Genomic DNA, 25,623 nt, shown 5'->3' with positions numbered 1-25,623 from the left:
ATAGCACCGGGGACCAACCCAAGTCTTTAACCCCTTAACTCCCACCTGAACCGAGCACATTTTCTCCAGTTTACCCCAGTCCAAAAGCTTCTGGAAAAAAGCAACAGAACTGAGACGAAAACAATGATGGAAATGTGACAAAAAAATAACAAAAAATTTATAAGAAATGGACAAAAAAATGACAAAAATGGGATTAAAAAATGATGAAAAACTTACGAAAAAAGTTACAAAATTGAGTTGACTACCCAGCAAAAAATGATGGAGAAAAAAATCTGATGCCGTGAGGAAAAAGATCCTCTCGGTTCAGGCGGGAGTTAAGAGGTTAAAGTTTAGGCAACATTTTTGTCAATAATTGAATCATTCAATCAGTATTCTGTGAAATAGCTTTTACTAGCTTTTCTTTACTTCTTCACTCCTCCTGCGCCACTCTTTGGTTTGCTTTTACTTATTTAATCACATTGTCATTCACTAATTACTTCCTTTCTTCTCTTCTCTTAGACTCCTCTTGCTCCTGGACTGTTTGAAACCTGGAAGAGGCCGTCTTCTTCAGGGAAAACCCAAAACGTAGCAGCAACAACATGCTTCGGCGGATTTTCTAGCTGCTTTTTCCCCTCCAATAGTTGCTCTCACGCTACACCTCACCATGCGGCCATCGCTCGCCACCGCGGTGCTGCCCGCCCGCACGCGGACAACGCACAACGCCCCCAACCTCGCAGTCGGGGGACGCGAACATTTATCGGCCCCGAGGAGACGCAGCCCTCACCTCCGCCACACCCTCAGCCCCGAAAACCTGCGGACTTTGACGGAGAGGGTGCCGACCACGGTGGCCGCGGACAGTGCGTCGATCGTGAGCGGGCCCATTGGACTAACGAGAGCCAACAGTGACACGGACCTGGTCACGTCGCAGAGCCGCTCCTCTCTGACGGCGTCCACGCTCGAGTTTACGCTGAACCGAGGGCAAAACCTGGTCATATCCTGGGACATCAAGGAGGAGGTGGACGCGACGGACTGGATCGGACTCTACCACATCGGTGAGATATGCTTTTATGTAAAGTCGCTGAATAATTCAACAAAACACTTACACAGACAAATAGGTTATTCAGTGGACAAACTCTGCCGCTGCAAAGATTTCAGTTTGTGATGCGAGGAAAGTGTGTTATAGTTAGTTTAGTTATGATGATGAATGAAGCTAATGATAAAGCTGGTGGTGAAGAGAATGAGAGGCTGAGGAGGCTGCTGTTTCTGCTGCTACGATGGAGAGATGGAGTAGATGAGGTTTATATGTATAGTTGTGATAAGGGACAGGACTGTGTGAGATTTTGGGGACTCATGATCGGAAGGTCGGGGGTTCGAATCCCGGCTCCTGCAGGTGCACAGTCATTGTGTCCTTGAGTAAGGCACTTTACCGACCTTGTGTACATGTGTGAATGAGTGAATGGGTGCTGGTTGTAAAGTATAGTACAGTATCCAAAAACATGACTGTATGACGGTATAATAATAGTATGCTTAAAAACACATGTGCTTTTTAAAAAATACTTGAAAGTATATTATTTTTGCCTTTTAAAGTTAAACAATAATGTCTTTTCAAATAGAAGATCAGATCTGATTAGGAGACAGTAAAAAATAAAATAAAGTTAAGGAAGGGCATTAAAGGGACTAGACAGAGTTTAAAAATGTTAAAATTATGTATTTTCCTCCCCCTATATGTTCCAGCCATGTCCTAATGTGTAGACTGAGTCCAGACCTGTTCACCACAACTACCTCAAAACCTGAGGTGGCAGTAGTGAGTATAAAAATGGCAACTTGCATCTAGTCCCTTTAAAGGGGCTAGATTCAAGTCAAACCATTTTATATAGGTGAATAGGTCTGGGCTCATACTACACCTACACCTACTACACTAGGACATTGCTGGAACATGTAGGGGGAGGAAAATACATAATTTTAACTAATTTTATTTTTTAAACTCTGTATAGTCCCTTTAAAGAGCATTTCAAGTCATATAATTAATTGTGCCACAAATAAGGCCTTAAAAGTTATTAAAAGGCATTAAATTACACTTAAACGGGCAGAAAATTCACAAAATCTCTACTATTGTATATTTGCATAGTTGAAAATCCAGAGGTTCTGGTCAAACACATCCAGCTGCAGTTTTGGCAGAAATTGTCCACAATCTTTTCTCAAAAGCTGCTTGTTGTGTCCAAATTGCTTTTAAATATCAAAATCTCCCCTCATTCCTCTGTTTGATGGAATGTTTACAAATCTTAAGACGTAAAATACGCATAGACTTTTTGCGATTGTGGCATTAAGATATTAAAATCCACTACATTTAACGAGCTGCTGCCTGCAGAAGCCTTGAGTCAGACTGCCCATCCTCACAGCATTGAAACTGTGGCTTTCTAATACAGTAAAACCTTAGCTGTGGCACATAACTGGAAACTTCACACTGTGAGTGTTAAGAGACAGGGACAGGGAAAAGGAACAGTGAAATAAGAGTCATCGTGGCTGTTTTTTATAGCTTCAGTACTTCATTATTGTATACAGATCTGTGTATTATGGCATTTAAAATGGCATAGTTCTATTCTGTCATGTGAATAATATGCTTGAGTTAAAGGTGCATTATGCAACTTTTTATGTGGGAAAAAAAAGTTAACATTTGAGGGTATTTGACCTTGTAGTGACCCAGCGGCTGTATGACTGGTCTGTATGAGTGGTCTGTTTGAGTGGTTGAACCTGGAGCTTCATAGAGACCACTGTGATGGAAAGTAAAGGTGCCATGCTGACCAATCATACAGCCGCTGGGTCACCACAAGGTCAAATACACAGAAATATCAACTTTTTTTTCACATAAAAAGATATCTGAATTGTGAATAAACAAACTTTTTTTTTTTTTTTTTTACAGAGGTCTATTATCTTATCAGCTTTTAAACATGATTAATCCTCAAGTAGACAGTTTTTGTTTTGTTTTTAGAGTACATTATCATTGCCACATTGATTGAGATAAGCTGCGACTGTGAGCACGCTGTTACTGCAGTTTCAAAGTCAAAAGACGATGATTTCTCGCACTTTATCCAAGCCCTATCTTTAAACCGTGCTCTCGTATCCAAAGCTAAGTATATCTCCATCCAGGTAGTGCCAGTGTCTCAAAGTGAACCCTGAAACTGGAGCCTTTTACGCAGAGCTGAGTCGACTGAAGCCGCTCTGCCCCGGTGTACGATAACACACAGCCATCACAAAGACGGGCCCCTCCAGGAGAAACTGTGGTGCTCTACAATAATACGTGCACATCCTGCTTAGAGACACTGACCGGCTCCGGCCACCAAACTGTCCATCAGGCTGAAAAGTAATACACCAGTCAACACTAATATCAGTGCGTCTCTGCACATCCATCAAAATATATCCAAATGTATTGATTATTCCATTCAAGAGCGGCCACAAAGGAGCAGTCTATATGGAGATTGATGCTGTTGTTATTAAAAGTTTTACTTAATACGGCCGCTCCAATATCAGAGTTGCATAACTTCAACTTTTTAATGCTGAAAATTAAAGCCTGATTTCACAGCTGTAATCAAAACCAAAGACGGTCCATGAAATATGAGAGTGTGACCTTTTTTTTGTGGATTTCAGCGCCTGAATGAATCTAGGATCTAGGTTGTTGGGGGCTTTGTGTCCCAGGTAGAGCCTCTCATGGCAAACAGGTCCTATATACATGCGTTTCCAATGACATCACGCATAGTTCCGGTGGCCATATTGAACACCGAATTAGCATTATCCAGTACTACAAAATGTAACAATATCTCTCCTCAAGATGAAAATGAAAGACAACTGATTGACAGTGGCATTTTTATGTACTCGTAATCATTGCTGAAGAAGATAATAGTAAAAATACGGCCCCAGAGATGCACGTTTATGTGAAGAAACCAGCAAATGTGGCACAGGCGTAGCAGCTCTGTCTGTCGAGCTACAGCAGGATTTACTAAAAATCTACTTCACTCCTCAGACTGAATTAACACGTCAAAGAGGAAACTGAAAACCTTTCTCTGTGATTTTTGCAATTCATCATATCAACAGAGTCTCTGTCTGAGTCAGCGTTGAAGCTGCTCAAGACGTTAGCATGCTACCGCTTAGCAACTGTCAACCATTGACAGTTGAACACAACAAGCACATGTGTGGCTCACATCTATGAACACTGAGGAAATACTACAGTAATAGCATGTTGTATCCAAGACTAGAGGCCAGAGCTTGTGGCAGCGCACGGGGCAGCGCAGGCTCTTGGCGAATTATTTTCCGAGTGGCGGCGCTATATGTGCCATTTGCCTCCGCCACCTGTGAGGGGGCGTCACAAGAGGAGGTGACTGCACTGATGGAAACACGGCTGACATTCACTTCCTTGTTTACATTGCGCTGTCTTGCGTTCTTTCTTAAGCCTTAGGCTCTCACAGGTCAAACTAAAAACTTTATTTACCCCATCGTGAGCTAAACCATGTTCACGTCTCGAGAGAAAAAGAGCTAAAGCGTCCGCTGTGGCACGGATCGGCCCGCGCTGGGTTTGAACGCGAAGCAAAACAAAAGCACATGTTCAGCCCACACAACCACTCTCCTGGACGCAGAGTCGATCTGGTTGGAGGAAAATGTGTGTCTCCACCCACTTAAATGCGCTAAGTCTGGAGTGGCAAGATCACAAAGTGCGCTCCGACTGAGCGCAAAATGTCGCGCTATCGTCTCCGTTTTGATGCACAAGATCGGGCCCAAGATGTTTGGGGTTCAGGGCTTTCTCTTGGAGAGGTCAGAGCTGAGCTTTTGAAGCTAAATGCTAACCGGTAGCATGCTAGCTTCTTAAACACTGACTCACTGGTTTCTTCACATAAACATGCGTCTCTGAGGCCGTGATCAAGGTCAATCAGTTCATTTTCATCCTGTGTAGAGATATTGTTACACGTGGTAGTACTACATAATGCTGCTTCGGTATTCAAAATGGCTGCCATAACAACACAGGTCACATGACTGAAAGGCATGTATATGTAATGGGTCAGAGCCGGTCAACAAGTTCAGTTACAAGCGGCTAAGGAAGTGGTACAGAGTGATCCAGGCCGCTTCGACTGCTGCTCCCATGACCCAGAAAACGGATAAGAGTAAGAAAATGGATTTACGGATGAATTATTGACTTCCATTTTTGAGAAAAAGTGTGTTGCTTTCTTCTGTAGAATGTCGGCACACATCAAACACTGTCTGGATTTCAGGTATAATCAAACCTGTACAGGATTAGACTGCATTCATCACTCATCATTCATGCAGAAACTGTTTAGTAAATTAATTATTTATTCTCAAACATGTCCACAATATTTACGATCATCAGAACAGTGGCCTCCAGGACTAAACCCGTCTAGATGAGTTATTACAAGGTCTATCAAACAGAGGAGGAGACAGACAGGGCCAGTGCGTCAGGGTCACTGTTTATTGATAATCTGTTCAAGAACTAACTTCTAACACAACCCGTGTTAGAAGTTTGTTCACAGGCAAACTTTTTGATGCAAGGGTTGGGTTTTTGAACTTTCCACCCGGTTCAGTCGCAGTTTGGGAAAGGTAGAGAAAAAACAATGCTGTCTAAGCGGATAAATGTAAAGTAGGGAGAGGTCGGGATGTCTTTTGAAGTTTATTTACCCTCAGTGCAAGATCCGGGGACACGAACTCCAGACATCAGGCTCGTCTGACCATTCAAGTCCGACTATGCTTCCACGTGAAGAGGTATTAATAACCTAAATAACCTCCTTGTGCGTCATACTGATATGCAAATGAAAGTCAAAACATACTGTGCCTGAGAGCAGATGATGCTATAGAGACTGTACAGCTGTACTGCATGAGCCAATGTGTTGAACAGAGATTTATTTTTACTCTTTAACAGGGGCTTTAAACAAGAACACTTGGCAATTAGACCGTCATCCCATAAACACATTCAAAATAGGAGTTATACATTACCTTTCTTTGTCTTACAGTGAAAATAACCGTGTTCCTCACCCTTTTTAGCCGATGCATTTGTAGTATGGTCATGTTTGCTATAAAAGCACTTGAAGGGCCGCATTTGGCCCCCGGGCAACAGTTTGCCCACTTTTGCTGTAAATTATGTTATTGTAACTTATGTCATTGTAATCCTTTAAAAGGACCCCAGGAAGACGAGCGGCCATTAAATGGGAAGCTAGTGGAAACAATAAATATCATATGATGTAAATAATAGAAAATACAGTTTATTATGATAGCTTAATTTATCAACAGTCAAATTGATTTCTGTTTAGTTCTATTTCTTCTGCTGATAGCAATGGAAAAGTTTAATCTTCAAAGTAACAACAACATGTTAACAAGTTCTCGTATGTATCATGTGGCATAAAGTATCGATACTTTATCAAGTATCACAATATTCAATACTTGTGTTTGGAGGAATTTATATCCTGCACTCCTTTGTTTTCCAGTAACAGCACTTATGCACTTTTCAATCTTAACTCTTCAAATGTCAAGGAGTTTTTACACATTTTGAGGTAAACATATGACTTATCATAATTACTTACTGCATCGCAATACGTATCGGCCCCTGAGTATCGTGATACATATCGGCCCGTGAGTATCGTGATGCGTATCGGGTCGTGACAAAAGTGGAGCGTCCCAGCCCTAGTAGTTATAGTGTTTAATTCACTAAATATCACATGACAACGGTGACCTCCAGGACTAAACCATCTGTGTGACTTACCAGGTCTATTAAAGGGGAGGTGACAGTGAGGGCCGGTGCCAGTCAGGACAGGGTCACTGTTATTGATTATTGAGCTGCCGGGACTTTATTACCCGCTCCTGGGTCTTATACCCCAGAGAGGCCTGTGCTTTCCTTGACTAAGCAGACATTCAATGATAAGCAGGCTGCCCTCCCCTTCAGCACCACACACCTCTGTCAATGTGAAAGTGCCACGCGCAGCGGATTCCCCCTCCCCGATTTAACTCAGGAAGTTTGTGCCCGTCCTTCGCCTGAAAGGTTGTGCTGCTGTGGAGGCTATTTTGGGAAAGGATTTCACTGAATAAAGGAGAACTTGTATTTTAGAGTCAGCAGAGTAAACCTTAAGTGAGTGCGTATTGAAGGAAAGCTACATTCTACAGCAGTGTGTTGTTGAGGCTGTTTTTTGTTTTGGGGTTGAAACATTTGTTGAGTTTTCATTTGGAATTACTTGGTCATGTAAAAAAGAAAAATATATAAAGCATTCAGGTTCTGAGAAAAGCCTTTTAAAAGCTGTTAATTCTTCCTATGCATAGCGGTCATCTGAGCCTTCCTCAGGGAGTACGCCCCAGCTGTTGCCATTGTTACTTGGTGTAATTTGGATAATTCAGTGGCAACCATTGTACTGTTCCTTAATTAGCTATGAAAGTCATGCAACAAAGAACTTTTCCAAATTTTTCGAGTTGTTTTAGTTGCAATGTTTCCAAAAATCAAGGAAAGCCAGCAAAATGAAATCTTACATAAGCGTTACTGCTGTAAATATGAAGCAACAAACCTTATTGCCCTATTGGCTTTAACCACAAAGTTCATGGATTGTGTTTGTAGCTTTTTGACCCCTAGAGGGTGTTATAGTTTGAGTATTTTGACATGCTGAGGTTGCAATCATTGGTCCATTGGAAGAGGTTTAACTGTCAATAACAAATGGCACTTTCCCTACTGTATATGACCAGTGTTTCGAAACAATCCTGATTAAAAAATACCATTAAAAGATTCTGGACATACTGGATGTATCTCAATATTCCCAAAGAAGACTGTCAGATGTTAACTTTGTTTTCCAGATGAGACCAGCCCGTCCAATGTGTGGGACTGTAAAAACAGAGGCGTCAATGGGACTCAGAAAGGACAGATCGTTTGGAGACTCGAGGCCGGACCTTACTTTATGGAGCGTAAGTCAGCATTACAGTAACTAAACTTTGTCCACAGTGACACAGTGATATAGCACTGTGGCCTGACAACACAAAGATCCTCACTTTAATTCTCAGCTTTCACTGTTCAGTTTGCATGTTCCCGTTATATATGGGCTTGTTTTCTCTAAGATAGGGCTGCCCAAACCTTTTGTCTCCGAGGGCCATAATGCAAATAATAATATTTACTTTATTTTCAGTATACATTTGATTCTATCCATGCAAATAACTACATTAAAACAAATGTTAACTATGGCAAAAGCCTAGTTTTAGTAGAACAAAATCAACAATTGTAGCAATATAGTGCAAAATGTAAACAAATACAACACCTGTACAGCACCTACAGTGACTTTACCCCATTCATTTGTTAACTCAAAGAAAATGCCACATTGGATCATTTTGAAAGTTTCAGTTCAGCATAAATTATTTTATAAGTTTTAACATAAACCTTTGTTGATGTCAACAACCTTTGCAATAAAAGTTGGAAAAATGGGAAAGTTGATGCTACAACGCTCTGTGATTGATAAATACAGAGACACTATAACTGTGTTTCCTTAACATGGCTAAAGGAAAGAAACAGCGCCCCCAATTTGACGCTGGTGGCCAAACAGTGTACTGCATCCATATTTACCATTGAGAAGGAATGGGAGAGAGTAAGTATTAACCGTACGCAGTGCAAAATTTGGCCCGCGGGTCCCACTTTGGGCACCCCTGCTAAGATCAAACACACATGTAGCTGGAGAAGATAATATTTTTGCACAATACACAACTTGATTTTCCTCTGTATGCAACACTATTACTACCTAAAGGTTTGCAGATAGTGCTTAATATGTCCAGGCCCAAAGAGTGGCTCATCAAGAGTTTGTTGGACCGTAAAGTCTGCTGTACATTATTTTTGCTTCATAACCTCTTATCCTGTGTGTTTTTTCTCTTTTCTAGCTGAGACAAAGATCTGTTTCAAATACTATCATGGAGTAAGTGGAGCCTTAAGAGCCACCACTCCCTGCATCACGGTCAAGAACCCATCGGTGCCCGCATTCGTACGTGTTTCAATAAAACATTTTGATTAATGCAACAAACATTTTAATATTTACCCACAGTAACTCTAGCTTCTGATCATATCTGTCTGTCTTCCAGGTGGAGGGTTTGGCGGAGCAGGTCGGCATAGAGCACCCCCGGAAACTGATCAGCTTCACTTTGACAGGTCAGAAGAAAAACGTTACTCTCTAATTGGCGCCGTTGTTCACAAATCATCATACATGACTCTGCAATTACTTCCGCTAATGTACTGACCTTTTCACCTCTTTGCTCTAGATCTCCGGGCCACAGGGCTGAAGAAGGGCATGTTTTTTAACCCCGATCCGTATCTAAAAATGTCCATTCATCCCGGGAAGAGAAGCGTGTTTCCTGTATTTAGTCATCACGGGCAGGAGCGACGATCGGCCATTATCGCCAACACCACCAACCCTGTGTGGCACGGAGAGGTCAGGATTTTAATTTATAAATGTCACTTAATTACATTTTCTTACGTCAACATATGACTAGGGCTGAGTACCGTAAAAAAAGAAAATTGATGCCAGTACTTTAACTTAGTTTTCGATACCGATACCTGAACGATTTTTTGATACCTATTAGGGCTGAAAGATATATCGTTATCTTATCGATATCGAGATATGAACATTCAAGATATTAGTATCGAACAAGCAACGATATATCGTTATCGTATTGATATCAAGATATGAACATTCAAAACATTAAAATTGAAAAAGCAAGATATAAACAATATAGATTTTCAGCAATAAAACTGCACCTTTTATTATTATGTTTTTATTTTTCTGAAAAATGCTTGGTTTTCACCTAACCCATAGTTATATCGCATCGTATAGATATCGAGATATCTGGCTTGAATATCGAGATATGAAACTTTGGCCATATCGTTCAGCCCTAATATCTCTGCTAAATCCTTTTATCCTCAGAAAAACACTTTCCCCCACTTTTAACCAATTTTTCAAAAAAAAATTTCCCCTCAAATTTTTCATATTTTTTCCCTAAATTTTCCCCAATTTTCCTCTATTTTTCTACATGTTTTTTCCAAAATTTTCCCAACATTTTTATTTTTCCCCCCAATTTTTTTCATGTTTTTCCCCAAATTTTCCCAGTTTTTATCCATGTTTTTCCCCCCGCATTTTTCCCAAATTCACCCAATGTTTGATTTTATTTTTTTTTATTTTATTTTTTTTTATGTCCAACTGCATCAAAACTTGAATATAAAGATTGTATATGTTTTTTGGTACCTGCTTCAGATACTTTCATTTATAACCTTTTTTTGACACTAGACTGGTATTGTTTAACGGTGCCCAGCCCTACTTATGACAAATGTAATGTGTGCAACGAAAAAGGCATTACATTCTTCTCATCCATGTCTGGTTTTGTAGAAATACACCTTTGTGGCTCTTATGACGGATATTCTGTACATTGAAGTAAAAGACAAGTTTGCCAAAAGTCGACCGATCATCAAACGCTTCCTGGGTCAACTGACTATACCAGTGCAACGCCTTATTGAGAAAATACCTGGGTAAGTAGCTTTGCTGTTTCAGGCTACTCATAGTTTTACACCTATTGTTTCGGATAATCACCTCCTGTTCGGTGTTCACAGAGTCCAGCCTGTCAGTTTCTCCCTGTGTCGCCGTTTACCCACTGAACATGTGAGCGGTCAACTTCAATTCAAAGTGGAGCTTACGACTACAGGTACAAAATAATGTTGTAATACACCTTTGATGCCATATAAATAGGCGGCTGCATATATGGAAAAAAAAAACACCTAACCCCCAAAAAATTGCTACAAAAGGTTTTTCAATGGTTTTCTGTAGCATCAGGTGTGCTTATTAACATACTAAAAGTCTACCAAAATCTGACCACTGGAAAGGTCTAATTTTCAAGATGGCGTCCAAGAGTGTGGCAAGATACTTAAAATGCCCATTACTCCTTTATTATTCATCCTAGACAAGTCATTTTGGTGTCTAACCCCATGTTTTTGGGTATCTAGGAATCCAATGGGCTTGTTCAAATTGTAGTGACATGATCACATAATTGTGAAATAGATATCGTGGACAAACACTCTATATATTAACATTAGCGAGTTTGTCACGGCAACGGCACTCATTTTCAACGCAACCTTACATAACTTCCCAGAGGCTTAGCGGGACAGGGATGGTTTTAAAGCCCCAACCCTCTTCTTCCCAACGCAATAAAAGGCAAGTCTCTGCGACATTTACTCACGGAGATATTCACTAAAGTCTGCGAGGTGAGCGACCACGTCGGCCCTGACATGGTGGACCTGGAAGGGTTTTAGCCTCTCTGTTATCTTAGCATTTGATTAATTAGCATTTGCGTTTGCCGTGACAAACTCTCTAATGTTAATATATAGAGTATTTGTCCATGATTTCTATTATACAATTATGTGATCATGTGACTCCAATTGGAACAAGCCCATTGGATTCCTAGGGTTGGACACCAAAATGACTTGTCTAGGATGAATAATAAAGGAGTAATGGTGGCTAGAATGAGTATTTTGTTTATTCTTTAAAAATTCATGACTCCGCACAGGAATGGGCACTTTTTCTTTTTACATACTCTAGAATCTATGCTCTACAGGGCAGGGGCCGGATTAAATCATCTCGCGGGACCCGCAGGCCCGCGGGCCGTGTGTTTGACACCCCTGTGCTAAACTAAACATAATCTAAACAGAGTCATGGAACACAAATTTTGAAACAGAAAGTTTGGGCATAAAAGTATCAAAGAAGGACGACTAATTAGGGCATTATCTGCTCATTAATATCAAGGCTCATATTAGACTAATACAAATGCAAATTGGAGCTTATTATTGGCATTCTCTCTCTTTTAACGCAATGTTTAAGAAACAGTGGGCGCGGCACTAAGAAGCTGTTTTTTTCTGTGACTTTGATAATTGTGACCAAACAAAATTCTCTTTGTGACTTTTCTTAGCCGTCTGTTAGTGTCCAATGTTCAGTTATGGTCTTCTTTGTATCCAGGTGCCTCTCCGGAGTCTATTATCGGTATATCGGCTTTGAATGGAGCTCCCGGGACGCCCTCCGACGACGAAGACTTACCGCACCCGCTTCCGGGCATCTCCTCTGTCGCTCTGTCCCCGACGGGCTCCCAGGGCTCTCCGGGGCCTTGGGACAGCGGCGGGGCTGCGGCCTTTTCCGAAAAAGACACACCTTTTCTAGGAGCCCATTGTAGATACTTACCTTCAGCGACGCTGTCCACCCCAGAAGTTCTGCAGCGATCGTTTACCGAAGGCTTAGATGCGATCGAAGCGCCGAAAGGGCCCGGAGAGAGGCCCATGGGTGCGGCGTCGCCCAAATTCCACTCCAGTTTCCCCACACACACGAGACTCAGCGCTATGATGCATATCGATTCAGACGAGGATGAGGAGAGATCGGGAGCGAACGATATACCCCCCGTCCCGCTGTCGCCTTTGCTGCTAAACGGGGTTCGGCCTGAAATAACAATCCCAGAGGAGGATGACCCGTTTCCGGACGAGCATTTGGAGATCTCTATACCCCAAGATGGAGCGCTTAGTCCTGGGATAGTGATGGGCAGCATTAGCCCGATGCTGGGAGTCATCCCGGACATAGGGGATCTAGACGTTGACGATGCGCTCGACGCAGATGTGTTTTCCGAAGTGGAGGAAGCGCCGTTCGTAGAGGCGGTTTCCCAGGATGCTTTGCCACAGGGCGCGGGAACTCAAGAGGAAGTGAGGGGGCCAATGGAGGACCAGTCTTCAGAGATGGACTCCATGGAAACGGCGCACCAGACGGTTTTCTCAACTTCCGACAGTTGTCCAGTGACGCTGACGACGGCTGTGGTGAGTTTAGTTAATTAAATAGTGGCAGAAGATCATTTTCTGTATTGATTATGCGGTATTTCCATTGTAAAATAGCCATGTTTTATGTTTATCCAACCACACTACAATATCTGAAGATTACCTGTTCCTATCGCAAAAAGAATGCCCACCAATACATTTTCTAGGCAAGGAGTTTTTATAATTTTTTTAACAAATAATTGAATTTATGGCTGTTGAAAAAATGATGTATACTATTTATCGACTCAATTTACAATTAAGGAAATAGGAAAAATGGTTTGTGTTGTTAAGAACAATACTTAGTTGTTTAGTTCAGTTGCTAGATCATGTAGATAAAAAGAAAAAACTATTATCATTATTATATAGCATGTGTGTGCGATTTTACCTTTGTTCTTAATTTGATTTATTTTGTTTTGCCAGTTGGTCTTTTCCTTTGTTTTTTAAGAATTATTTTGGCTAATGTTCCAAAGGTGTGACCCAACATGGGAATAAATACGGCTCCAAAAGTTTGCGACCACTGGTTTGTTACCTAGTCATTATTATTTCCTTTAGAGCTATGTTTTTTAAGAATAACTACTTGACAAAAGTTGCATAGCCTGTAGCAGGGGGAGGCAACGTCAGTCCAGGACCACATCTGGCCCTCCAGCAATTATTCTTTGGTTCCCGAGTTGATTTTGTAAAAACAAAGATCTTAAAGCAGTACTAAGTAACTTGTTTACCTTAATAAATCCTTTCCGTAGTTCCTCTGGGGGTAATACAAATGTTAATGGGATGATTGGAGGCTTTCATCTCCCCCTGGTGTCTCCAGCCAGAAAACCACAATTGCAACTTTGCTGCCTCCGGGTAGGAATCACCAATACACACTAATAGAATCACAAAGAAGAAGCTAACAGGGTTGTCACTGCCCCCAGAGGCACGATCTGTCTGGATGTTCTATAAATGGGCATCCGGTCTGTGGGCAGGAAAACGATCCTTATTGTTTTCAACATTATTTTTTTAGTTATAAAAATATTTGTCATTAATTGTCCGTGAGAGTAAATACTACGCTGACAGAAAAGACAAAGGGACACAATGGAGATCATTTTTTCACTCAAACTTGGCTGTATATACTGTTTAAGTGGTGCTAGCCCGGAGTTAGCTTTGCCCATTAGCCAGTTAGCTTCTTCTACGTGATTCCATTCGTGTGTATTGCGCCTCCAACCCGATGCAGGGAAAGTTGCAATTGTGGTTTACTGACCAGCGACACCAGGGGGGGATGAAAGACCCACCAATCATCCCATTAACACTTGTATTATCCCCAGAGGGACTACGAAAAGGATTTATTAAGGTAAACAAGTTACTTAGTTCAATTCCAAAAAGTATTGTGAATTCCTTTCCAACATCAGACCCCCCACTTCATCAATAGGATTAATATTAGTTGTAAGAAATGCTTTGCTCCTGGTCTTTTGCCCATGTAATAAATGGGCTCGTCATTAAACACTCTTGCCTGCCCTGGGCCTGCAGCGCTGTGTATCTTGAAGGTTATCAAGAGTCCCTTAATGAACAAAACGTCCATTGTGAGCATTTAGTTTGTGACTGTGGTTGTTTGATAAACGATAAGGCGTCACGGTTTGCCCTTTTGTATACCCATTGGGGTGTTTGAGTTTTGACCCTCTGAGCCTGCTGTGCTGTGTCATTGCATTGCAGCTTCCAATGCAAAGAGGGAAATTCTTGCCATACATTACTACAGCTTTAATTACACAAAACACTATCTGAATGTCAAAACAATGTAATTCAAAATAAGTCGCTCTTGAGCTTTTCCAGACTTGTAAGCTGCTATGATGGAGCTGTATATGAATATGTTTCCATTTCTACATAGCCTGTTATTCAAAATGCAGGCACACTCATCTTTGTTGTGATTATTCAGCGTTTGATGTTATTAGAGATAACACGGTCCCCGCGGGGCGTCTCTGTTGGAAGAGTTCCCCCGCTGTTTTCAAATATTAAGTATTTGGAAACAATTCAGCAGTGACTTTAGTTTATCTCAGAGCCTGACAGGAAGGTATATCTGACATTTGTTAATCCACGATCTTCCCATTGTACAGTTAGAGACTATTTTACATTTAAAGTTCATGCAGATGTTAGTGTAGGTTATCGCAAAATCACACAACACGTTTATTGTACAAATTAGGAGTAAGTGTTTGAAATGGTTTTAAAAGGCAGGGTTTTTCCAGGTCGTCTTTACCTATTTATTCTCAGTATATGTGGACATGCCTTTCCTCATTCAAAGGCCACATAAAGGAGGTCTGCCCTGGCACCAATTTGGACAGGAAGCAAGCAGAGAATATTCTTTTAGGTTTGCTGCAGGCTGCTTTTAGCCATTGGATTTTCAACATCAAAACCATAACCACGTAACATTTCACCCAATATATAAGACCTGAATGCAACTTTACAGGAAGTGGGCCGTTTCCAGCTCATCTCCATGGAGATGTTGATGTATGGCAGCCAAATCTGAGATTCTAATGGAATAGGTGGGCCCATTGAGCCACATCCAAATGCATTCTCTGATTAAAAAAAAAACCAAAAACATTTTCTGGCAACAGAATAATCTAAAAGGTTGACACTGTGTGCCTTTAACGTTATTTGTACACGTGCGTAGCTTTTAAAGTTTGAAAAGTCCAACAAAGCAAATGCAATTGGATCTACTTGCAATAAAAGCTGAAGTTTCACCACAAAACATGTAGCTGTGACAGGGTTTTTTAAAATGACCTCAGTCACAGCACAAGACAATCTCTGCCAAAGTCTGACTAAACCGCCGGAGAAAATATGTTTTGAGTCAAGATAGTACTTTTGGTACTATTTATTGGACATGTGGATCTAGCTCTCCATTATTTGATTGTGAATTAATCAGCATTACAATCATCATTGATAAATCAATACAAGCTTTTAAAATGTTGCCTCCAATGTGGCTGATTGATCTCATTCTATAGGAGCTAGAGGAGGAAGCAGAGGCAGCTATCGACCCGGGGGGACATGGGGGGGACCCTCCGGCCGTGGACGATGAGGGCGGTGGGTCCGGGACGGTCCCAGGGGCAGAAGGAGAGGCCGCTGTGACGGGGCACCTGGAGGAGGTGGAGATCATCACTGTGAGGAGGCTGAGTCTACAGGCCACAGGGGGCGCCGGCGAGGCACAGGCGTCGCAGGCGAACACGGCAAACGAAGAGGGACAATCTGCAGAGACCGAGGGTGTCGCGGAGGGAGACGGAGATGAGGGTGGGTTTATTAGACACGAGTTTTAGTGATCGTTTGCTAGATTCTGTTGTTTAATTGTGTACTGTTCTCCCATAGATTCCCCCGTGAATGGGCACCCGGTGAGGTCCCTCCCCTCAGTTCGACAGGACATCCACCGATACCAGCGCGTGGACGAGCCGCTGCCTCCCAGTGAGTGTGTGTGTCTGCATGCGCCGTCCTGTTACTATACAAGCCTCTGTTTTTTTGTGTCCATTTTATTTAAAGCAGAACTAAGTAACTCATGCCCCTTGAGGCCATAAGCGCCACCGCATTTGTCTTAGCATGTTGTAGTGTTTCACTCATTAATTGTCCGTGAGAGGAAATACTACGGTGACAGAAAAGGCAATGGGAGAGAGGGATATTGTACATCCAATTACACAATGGAAATGTTTTTTTTTTCACTCAAACTTGGCTGTAAATACTGTTTAAGTGGTGCTAGCCCACAGTTAGCATTGCCCGTTAGCCTGTTAGCCTCTTCTTCATGATTGCATTCATGTGGATTGGGGCCTCCGACCTGTAGGCAGAGAAGTTGCAATTGTGGTTTTCTGGCCAGAGACACCAGGGGGAGATGAAAGACCCCCCAATCATACCATTAACACTTGTATTAACCCCAGAGGGACCACGAAAAGGATTTATTAAGGTAAACAAGTTACTTAGTACTGCTTTAACTTTAACAGATTTGTCTGTGTCTGTGTTGAACATTTATCACAATATAATCAATGTAATTCTTATTCATAGATTTGTTCTTTTTACATTATTGAGACAAGAAGAACAAAAACACAAAGTAAAAGCTTAGTCATGATTTTCCTGATTTAGTTTCATTTTATTTCAGCCTTGTGTTGGTCCAATTTCTTATTTTGTGCAGCTCTAGTTTGTGCTCAGAATTAAAATAGTGATTAATCATTGCAGTGGGAAAAGTCAACCTGGGAGCTCTCTGTTTTTCTGCTGTCTGTCACATTAGTGTCCTGTGGTTTACTTAAACTAATGGCTCCCCACGGCATTAAACAACTGCTGCGTGTAAAATATGCATATGCTCCCAGACTAGGGCAGCATCTTCAGTTCAGCTCAGTTCACTCAGCTTTACTGTCATCTCCACCACAAGCAAAGGGACATGCAAAGAATCAGAATTGCTTTAAGCTAATCCATCTGCCGCCCCCGCCTCATACCCCTCACCTGTTTTATGTAGACAGAGACACGTGCAGGGGAAATGTGACTGGTTTAGCATTATGATAGAAATGTACCAAAGCCAAACTGTTCTGAAGCAACTGAAATCCTCCTATAATATCCATGTGGTGTATTTAAAGAGGGGGTATTATGCTTTTTTCAATCACATAACACCAGTCTATAGCACATTACAATGATGACCAAACCTTTTGTTGGTCTGTAAATGCAGTAAATTAGATTAACTGCCTTGTATAAAATTGGTCTTTCAAAATGGCTGTAGTGAATGTCTTGAAATAGGCCTCTGTCTCTTTAAGAACCTCTGAGCCTTTCCGACACGCCCCCTCCACACGCTGTCTGTGGCATCAGTGGGGAGGGGGTTCTGCTGAGGAGCAGTGGTTGGTTGCTCGGCTGGTGACCAAAGCTCGGAGGCGTCTCCAGGAGGTGGGGGCGTTCCTAGGAGGACTCAGGCAAACCTATCCCTAAAATGGCCGCCATCAGAGTTTTTACAGATTACTCAAAAATACGTGAATGTGCCAAGGCAACACTTCAGGCATGTTTTTAATGAGGGAATGACATAATAACATGATGTAAAGCTTGAAAAAGTCGATTTTGCATAATACCCCCCCTTTAATAATCCAATGGGGAACCTTCAGTTAATTTTTCTGTGAAGCGGGCACCATCGGGAAGTGTTTGAGGCATTCAAGGGTTGCGGGAAATAAAAAATTAAACTTCTGCACTGTAAATTTAGTTCCAAATGGAGCTATTGTGTTCTAAATCCCCAAAATCACAGACCGCCAGGATAGTCACAGCTTAGCAATTAAATGTGAGCATCAATGGGGGTCATTTACCAAGCGTTTGCTCATGTGCAAAATGGGTAGAGAAGTTGATCAGCAGCTGATTCACTGGTGCATTGTTATACTCATGCAGGATTGTTTGATTTACATATCAGATTTGAGGCCCTAATGCAGTAATATTGGCCATATCCAACATTATTTGACTTTTCCACTTGCACCTGCTGTTTAGCACCTGCCTTGCACCTTGATAAATGACCCCCCAAAAAGTTTTAGTTTGCTTCATATCTTATTAGATGTGAGTAGTACATTTGATTGATGAGATTTCCTTTCCCCTTTGAATGCATCATCATGCGGAGGGGGAGTGAGGGGCATTGGTAGGTGGGTCATTGGGCAGGTGAGGGGGTGGTGGGTGTGGCGGTGGAGGTGCAGACGGGTTCACTATTATACTTACTGACAAAAAAAAGTCCATACAGAGCAGTACCAAGTACAGGGGGCAGCAGAGGGAGTGAAGGGGAGATTTAAATTTATCTGAAACCCTGGTGGATGAAGCTGCCCTTTAACCTGAACGGAGTGCACTTTCTCCAGTTTGGCTTTATTCAAATCTAAAAGCTTCTCAGCTGGAGAACAACAGTGTAATGTCACAAAAGTGATCGTAACGTTTTGTCACATTGTCTCTGCATGTTTTTGTCGGTTTTTCATTGCTTTTTTATCGCTTTTTTATCACTTTTTGTGTTAATTTTGTTGCTTTTTCATAGCTTCATTTCCATTGCTTTTTTGTCATGTTTTCATCCTCGTTTTTGTCACTATTTTGATGCTTTCTCTTTTTAAGCTTTTACTTATGGGTAAAGCCAAACTGGAGAAAATGTGCTCGGTTCAGGTGGGGGTTAAGAGGTTAAGTCACTTGGACATAGTTCCCCAATTTTCCCCCGCTGGTCTGACTTGGATATCTACAGATAACCTCGATGTGTTCTGACTTTACTAATATTCAAACATTATATATGAGATATAAGAAACCTTTGGTCTGTTTTCTAAAGTGATAGAGATTCGAAGAGGAAGAGAGAAAAGAGATGAACTTAATTTTGACATCAATAACTGCTCAAAATAGATGAAGGATAAAAGGAGCATCTGAAAATCCCGTCTAACGCTCTAACTTCAAGCTTCTCTGTGACTGACGCCTGTGCTCTCAGACTGGGAGGCGCGGATCGACAGCCACGGCCGCATCTTCTTTGTGGACCACGTGAACAGGACGACCACGTGGCAGCGCCCCACTGGACCCCCCGCTCCACAGGGCCTGACCCGGTCCAACTCCATACAGCAGATGGAGCAGCTCAATCGCAGGTATGCACGGGTATCTTTTCAGAATCTGTGTTCTTTTTACTGTGGCCCCTTTCCGAAACCAGTAAATTGGTGTGAGGTCTTACGCCAAACCCGGATGTGAGTCAGCGTCCGCCATGACAAGAAGCTTCCGAATTGGGCTGTCAGTTAGGAAGGAGTTAGAAAAAGAAGCCTCAATGCTAACTATCATAGCCACTTCAGCATAGGGACCTCTGGTGCTAACTAACCAGTGATTAGGAGCTATGTGCCATCCCATAAGCCACTGCGCCAAACCCCCTACCCCCACCTTCGAGTGTTTCATGTGCAATAGGGATGGGCGGATCGATACCAAAGTATTGATTTATCGATCTTTTTAAGTATCGATATTGGGCAAGAAGTATCGATACTAATTTGCATATGTAAAAAGGAGGGACAGCAATTATCAACACAAAAGGATGATTTATTTCTTTGTTCTGAGCCTAAACAGTCACAACAGCAAAGGATTGAACTGAGCCAGTCATATCATTCTGGTTTAGGTTCTGTTTGTCATTTAAGTATTAATTTTAAATGTATCAAAAGTATTGGTTTTGTTATCGATTCCAAAAAAATGTGGTATCGCCCATCCCTAATGCGCAACCACACAAAAAAAATAAGATTCTGCACAAGCCAAACTTTATAAAAGTGACAAAATACATGTTGTCGTCACCACAGCTCAGTCACATGTCAGTGTGTTAAAGAGAGGACTCAGTAAATGGCTTAAATGAAGGCAGTTTGTGCTTTTATGTTTTTATTGATTCTACTTGTTTTCTTGTATTTAAGCAACTGCGAAGCCCTTTGAATTGCCTTGTGTATGAATTGTGCTCTACAAATAAATTTGCCTTTCCTTGCCATATGCTTTTGCTTTTATTTAGTAGAAACTAGAGCCACATGGCTAATTTGCTACCGTAGCTTTATGAAACAGCTGTTGAGATGAAATAACACTAAAGGATTTGGATTTTTTTTTTCTCCTTAAATATCTTTGTTTGGACACTATGTTGTCCAAACAAAGAAAGAAGAAGTAAAACAGCTGTTGGTGATGTCACTTCCCCTTCCCCTGGGTAAGGACGGTCGAATTGGACAAATGCTGCTGAAGCTCTAGTTCACTGACTGCATAGAGATCTAACAGTTGACCCCATGAAATGTTGAGGATTAGTTGCTATAGTGGTACTTTCTAGAGGCTAGAAATTGATGGTTTTGATGGTTTCTTTTGTCCAGCTTGACTTGATATTTCGGGGAGAGACCACGGTTCATATTTTTGAGTTGTATTTCCTCTTTCCTCGTTCAGATACCAGAGCATCAGGAGAACCATAACCAATAGTGACCGAACGGAGGAGAGCCCTGTGGATCTACTTCCTGAACCAGAAACCGAACTGTTGCCTCATTCCCTCTCAGGTATGAAAAGCTGGGGGGGGTGAATGATCTATTACTACAGTATTTACAAACATGAGGGTGTGTTTTACGCTCATTCACGTGTTGATTTGTGTCACAGAATTCAGACGGGACAGCAGTGTGGCTCACTCCAGCACCACCCGCTCTCGTCTCTCGCTCCTGCTCCAGTCGCCCAGCGCCAAGTTCCTGTGCAGCCCCGACTTCTTTACTGTGCTGCATTCAAACCCCGTCAGTGCTTTTGAATATTTCATCACTTTGATATATAATTCACAGTGTAATTACCAAAAATGTCCCTTCTATTTCGGGGACTGAGCGCTAAAGACCCCGAGTGACATCCCAGGAGGAACTGAGTTATATTTTTTATCAAATGGAGGTTTAATATGGGCGTTTTGGTCACGTTTTTGTCACTTTGTTTTTGCTTTTTCATCACTCTTTAGCCGTGTTTTTTTGTTGCTTTTTTATTCCATTAATGTTGTTTTTACGATATGTTTTTGTTGCTCCTTTGCCACTTTTTTGCTGTTAGATTTGGGTAAACTGGAGAAAATGCGCTCAGTTCATGTGGGAGTGAAGAGGTTAAAACAAGCTCAGATTATTGAACAGGATTTCTCAGCACTAAAGTCGCATCTATGTACAAAATAATATATTATAAGAATATATTAAAGTAGATTTTCAGAGGGTAAACAGTTGAGTTTTTTGTCACGTTTTGGTTGCATTTTTGTCGCCTTTTTGTTGTTTTCTCATCACTTTTTTGTTGCCTGTTTTATTACATTTTTATTGTCTTTTGATGATTTTTTTCAAGGAGCTTTTAGATTTGGTTAGAGTCTAACTAGAGAAAATGTGCTCGGTTAAAGAGACTAGATGCAAGTTGGTCATTTTATGCTCACTACTGCCACCTCAGGTCCTTCTATATTAAGCTCGGGCATGACGGTACTTCAGACCCGACGTAACACCTTTTTGAGTGACAGTGCAGGATTTTAGAGGCAGATGTGATGAACAGGTCTTTCTACACATTAGGACATGGCCGGAACAAGTAGGGGGAGGATGATACTTTAAAACTCTGTATAGTCCCTTTAAGGCGGGGGTTAAGAAGTTAAAATATTCCCAGACAACGCATTCCATTAGGTCAACTATGATGTACAAAACTACACAACTGCCTTTTTTTTTTTAAAGAGGTGCTTTAATTTGGGAAACAACTGGTAACTTCAGCCCCTGGTGTTTTGACAGTGAAGAAAATGGGAACTCCAAAAAGCAAACTACCTACTCCCGCTCAACTCCAATGTTTTTTTTCCCCAAGGTTTTCTCTCAGTGACCTCAGTTCTACCAGTGAATAAATGGGAAAATCCAACCTGACAAACTACTTCATTCAGGAAAAGGTTGTGAAGGTTGGAAATCACGGCTCTACACTTTTAATCATAGAGTGTCACTTATGTCATAGATTCTACGTTAGACAGTGTAATTAATAATGATCAAAACAATAAAAGATATGGCTATAACCTTTCAAAATACCCAAATGCCTTCACGTAACTACATTCAGCCTCTCCTTTGTCACACTCTACCGAAGCCACTGCTGCCTCTGGGCCTGTCTGATGGGAACATGGCTGACAAACCTCCTCTGACCAGCACCAATGTCACGCTCATGTTCTTACCTTTATACATGTCTCTCCTCTCTCGTCGCAGAGTGCCTACCGCATGTTTACGAGCAACACCTGTCTGAAGCACATGATCAGCAAGGTGCGGCGCGACGCTCACTACTTCGAGCGCTACCAGCACAACAGAGACCTGGTCACCTTCCTCAATATGTTCTCCAACAAGCAGCTGGAGCTCCCCCGCGGCTGGGAGATGAAGCACGACCACACGGGCAAGGTAAGAGTGTGTCTATCTGTGTGTGTGTGTGTGTGCGTGCTGAAGATTTAAGTGTCAAGACGTCTATTTAACCTCAATCCGCTGCTCTGAAGTCTGTTCGCTCTGATGTGTAACTGGAAGAGTGGACTAATTAATGAATGTCACAGAGGCTATGACAAATAGGGTGTCCATCTTAATTAAGACTGACTTCAGAGCGTTTTCTTTAATTATATCACTGCTTCTAAAACGTAGACCTTGCACTGACAGGGAAGACTTAAAGAAACAGCATTTACTTTTTTACAAAATATCTAGGCTCTCAGTCGCACAGGTTCTTGATTCAGCCTCAGTTCTCTGTCGTTGAAGTGTTGAACGTTTCGCCTCTCATCCAAAAGGCTTCATCAGCGACACTAAAGTCTCAGCTCAGCCCACAGACTAGATATAGATCACTGGGAGGAGTTAAGCTTGAAGTCCCTCCCCTCTATTAACGATTACTCTCACTTGTGGGTAAACAACTTTGTAGTTCTAAGTCCTAATGACCGAACTCACACCTGAGTTTTTACAAAATCGTAGATCAGTTTTAGAAAAGTTGTTGATGTGGTCAATCAATACTATATTCCCAGTTTACTATACTACTTCCCATCTTGATTTTGTTCATGAAACCTAATGTTGTCAAATGATCTGCAGTTTGTCTCTGTAAAGCCCTGGCCTTAAAGGAACAGGCCACCGTTTTTCATACTGAGATATTTTCTTACCTGAGCTTAGACGAGTTGATACGTACCTGTCTGGTCTTTGTGCGTGCCCTTGGAAGAGCGTGGTAGCTTCCAACTTCACCCCGTTTGGAGCCATAGGAATGTACTGGGTGGGGCCAAACGCTAGCAACATCTTTGGTCTTTTTGCGTGACTGAGGGCACACAGTTCTTCCATACTGTGATATAATCTTACCTGAGATTAGACGAGTTGATGTGTACCTGTCTAGTCTTTATGAGTTCAATTGGAAGAGCGTGGTAGCTTCCAACTTTCTAACCGTTTGGAGCTATAGGAGTACACTGGGAGAGGGTAAATGCTAACCACATATTTGGTCTTTGTGTGTGACTGAGGGCACACAAAAAGACCAGACAGGTACGCATCTACTCTTCTAAGCTCAGGTAAGAACATATCTCAGTATGGAAAAACGATGGCCTGTTCCTTTAACTGTCTGCTGCTCAGTTAATGAGCTCATAATCTGCATATAGTTATTGTCAGTGATATTTCAGACACGGAAATCCAAAAAAATCAGTCTCATTTGAATATAATCACACAGTACAGGCATTTATGTTTTGACTCAGGCGACAGGCAGCTCAGCGCTTTTGTCCGGGTTCATAAAGTTGTGTAGCAGTACGACAGCTGGGGCTTTTAACAGAGGTGGGAGTAAGTCACTAAATGCAAGTCTCGAGTCAAGTCCAAGTCGTGAAGGTCCAAGTCTCAAGCAAGCCCAAGTCAATCGGTCATGCGCTCAAGTCAAGTCAAGTCAAGTAAAGTCATAGCTTTTGTCAAGTCTTGCTAAAGACGGCAAGTCACCTCAAGTCACAAACGCCAGTGTGTCTACTTTTCAAAATGTGTTTAATCTTGAAAATAACAAGTGCTTTCTCAAGATAGCGATTAACATTTAACATTTAGGCTAAAATCAAACTTTTAAAAATCTCATGGATAATATTTAATCACCAAAAAATTCAAACTATATATATTTTAAATGCTCCAGTCTATGTACAAAATTACCGGGACAGCATTTTAAGGGAGGGGGCCCGGGGGGGCGACTTAAAAAAAAAGGAGTCTTTTAAACATGAGCTGCTTTTCCTTGTAGTGTGAAATATAAATATCAAACAATATTTTTATTTTTGTTAGTTTCTGGCAGTTTTTCTGGCAGTGGTTCCCCTGTACTGCCCCAGCCCATGTATACTCGGATTCGCCCCTGCTCAAAGTAGATTCCGCGTAGCCTTCAGTCCCGCTGTCACTGGGCTGTGTGCGGATGCGTAAAATAGTCACTAAATGCTGTAAACTTTGTGTGAACGCCTTAAAACATCGAAAAGCCCCAAGATTTCTGTTGATTAATCAGCTCTTACGCATCGTCGTTCTGGAGGCCGCCCGTCTGCGCCATTGTTTCAAACGTTTTCCTGTCCATAAATCTCCTCCTCTTCACTGTCTTGAGAAAACTTTTAATGCATCCAAAGAAACACGTCGTATTTTCCTCCTGCCTTTTCGCGCTGTATTGATTAGACGAGCTCCGTCTGGAAACCGAACACGCATGTGGCTAATTACCATAATGTAAACATAGATGCGCCGCTTTTACGAAATGAATCCTGATTTTTCGACAGTTTCACTCAAATAAATAATAACTATAAAGTCACAGCAAGTCATTGAGAGTCACTGGCCTCAAGTCTGTCTCAAGTCGAGTCTCCCACCTCTGGCTTTTAAGGTGATCATGCTAACAACCAGTCTTTTATGCTCACATTAACATTTATATAAGACTTAATGACTTGTCCCGTTACCCAGCCTTTTTTCGTGGATCACAACTGTCGCTCCACGACCTTCATCGACCCGCGGCTGCCCCTCCAGAGCTCGCGCTCCACCGGACTCCTGGCCCATCGCCAACACCTGAGCCGGCAGCGCAGCCACAGCGCCGGAGAGGTGAGCCCCACACTCCTCCTCGCCCTAAACGCAGGCGTCAGTCCACAGGGAAGTCACACGAGTTAATGGGAAGCAAAGTAATTCCCACGCTGTATGACCCACTGCGGAGCCACTCAGATGTTTGCAGCGCAGAACAAAGTGTGCACCGGCAGGGAGTGGTCAATGCTAATCTGACTAGCCGTGATACAACGCTTTCTGCACACTATGTTTAGACACACAACATATTACCGCGCTGCAGCCACAAAATCAATACCCAGTTTAAAACAACAAACAGTTGTGAGGCCGAGGAGTCACAGCTGCCATGCCAAGTCGCTTTCCCATTTC

At 42.0% G+C, this 25,623-nt stretch overlaps 1 protein-coding gene across 1 annotated transcript in view; it reads left to right on the top strand.

Annotated features, from left to right (window-relative positions):
• The first annotated feature begins 502 nt into the window (after window positions 1–502).
• The window catches only part of hecw2a (HECT, C2 and WW domain containing E3 ubiquitin protein ligase 2a), a 47,417-nt gene continuing 22,296 nt past the window's right edge, over window positions 503–25,623 (top strand). Inside the window, exons 1-15 of the mRNA XM_079563347.1 lie at window positions 503–1,031; window positions 7,810–7,917; window positions 8,875–8,975; window positions 9,073–9,139; window positions 9,250–9,419; window positions 10,371–10,510; window positions 10,592–10,683; window positions 11,988–12,826; window positions 15,793–16,075; window positions 16,151–16,243; window positions 19,239–19,389; window positions 20,690–20,796; window positions 20,894–21,021; window positions 22,471–22,656; window positions 25,165–25,299. Of these exons, the coding sequence (XP_079419473.1) occupies window positions 644–1,031; window positions 7,810–7,917; window positions 8,875–8,975; window positions 9,073–9,139; window positions 9,250–9,419; window positions 10,371–10,510; window positions 10,592–10,683; window positions 11,988–12,826; window positions 15,793–16,075; window positions 16,151–16,243; window positions 19,239–19,389; window positions 20,690–20,796; window positions 20,894–21,021; window positions 22,471–22,656; window positions 25,165–25,299 (2,988 nt within the window). The 5' untranslated portion in view covers window positions 503–643. The remainder of the gene's footprint in view (window positions 1,032–7,809; window positions 7,918–8,874; window positions 8,976–9,072; window positions 9,140–9,249; window positions 9,420–10,370; window positions 10,511–10,591; window positions 10,684–11,987; window positions 12,827–15,792; window positions 16,076–16,150; window positions 16,244–19,238; window positions 19,390–20,689; window positions 20,797–20,893; window positions 21,022–22,470; window positions 22,657–25,164; window positions 25,300–25,623) is intronic.

The sequence above is a fragment of the Gobius niger genome (assembly GCF_951799975.1).
Source record: "Gobius niger genome assembly, chromosome: 9".
In the NCBI taxonomy this organism is placed as follows: domain Eukaryota; kingdom Metazoa; phylum Chordata; class Actinopteri; order Gobiiformes; family Gobiidae; genus Gobius; species Gobius niger.
Note: the sequence above shows the minus strand (reverse complement) of the source record. Positions and strands in the feature narration are given on the sequence as shown.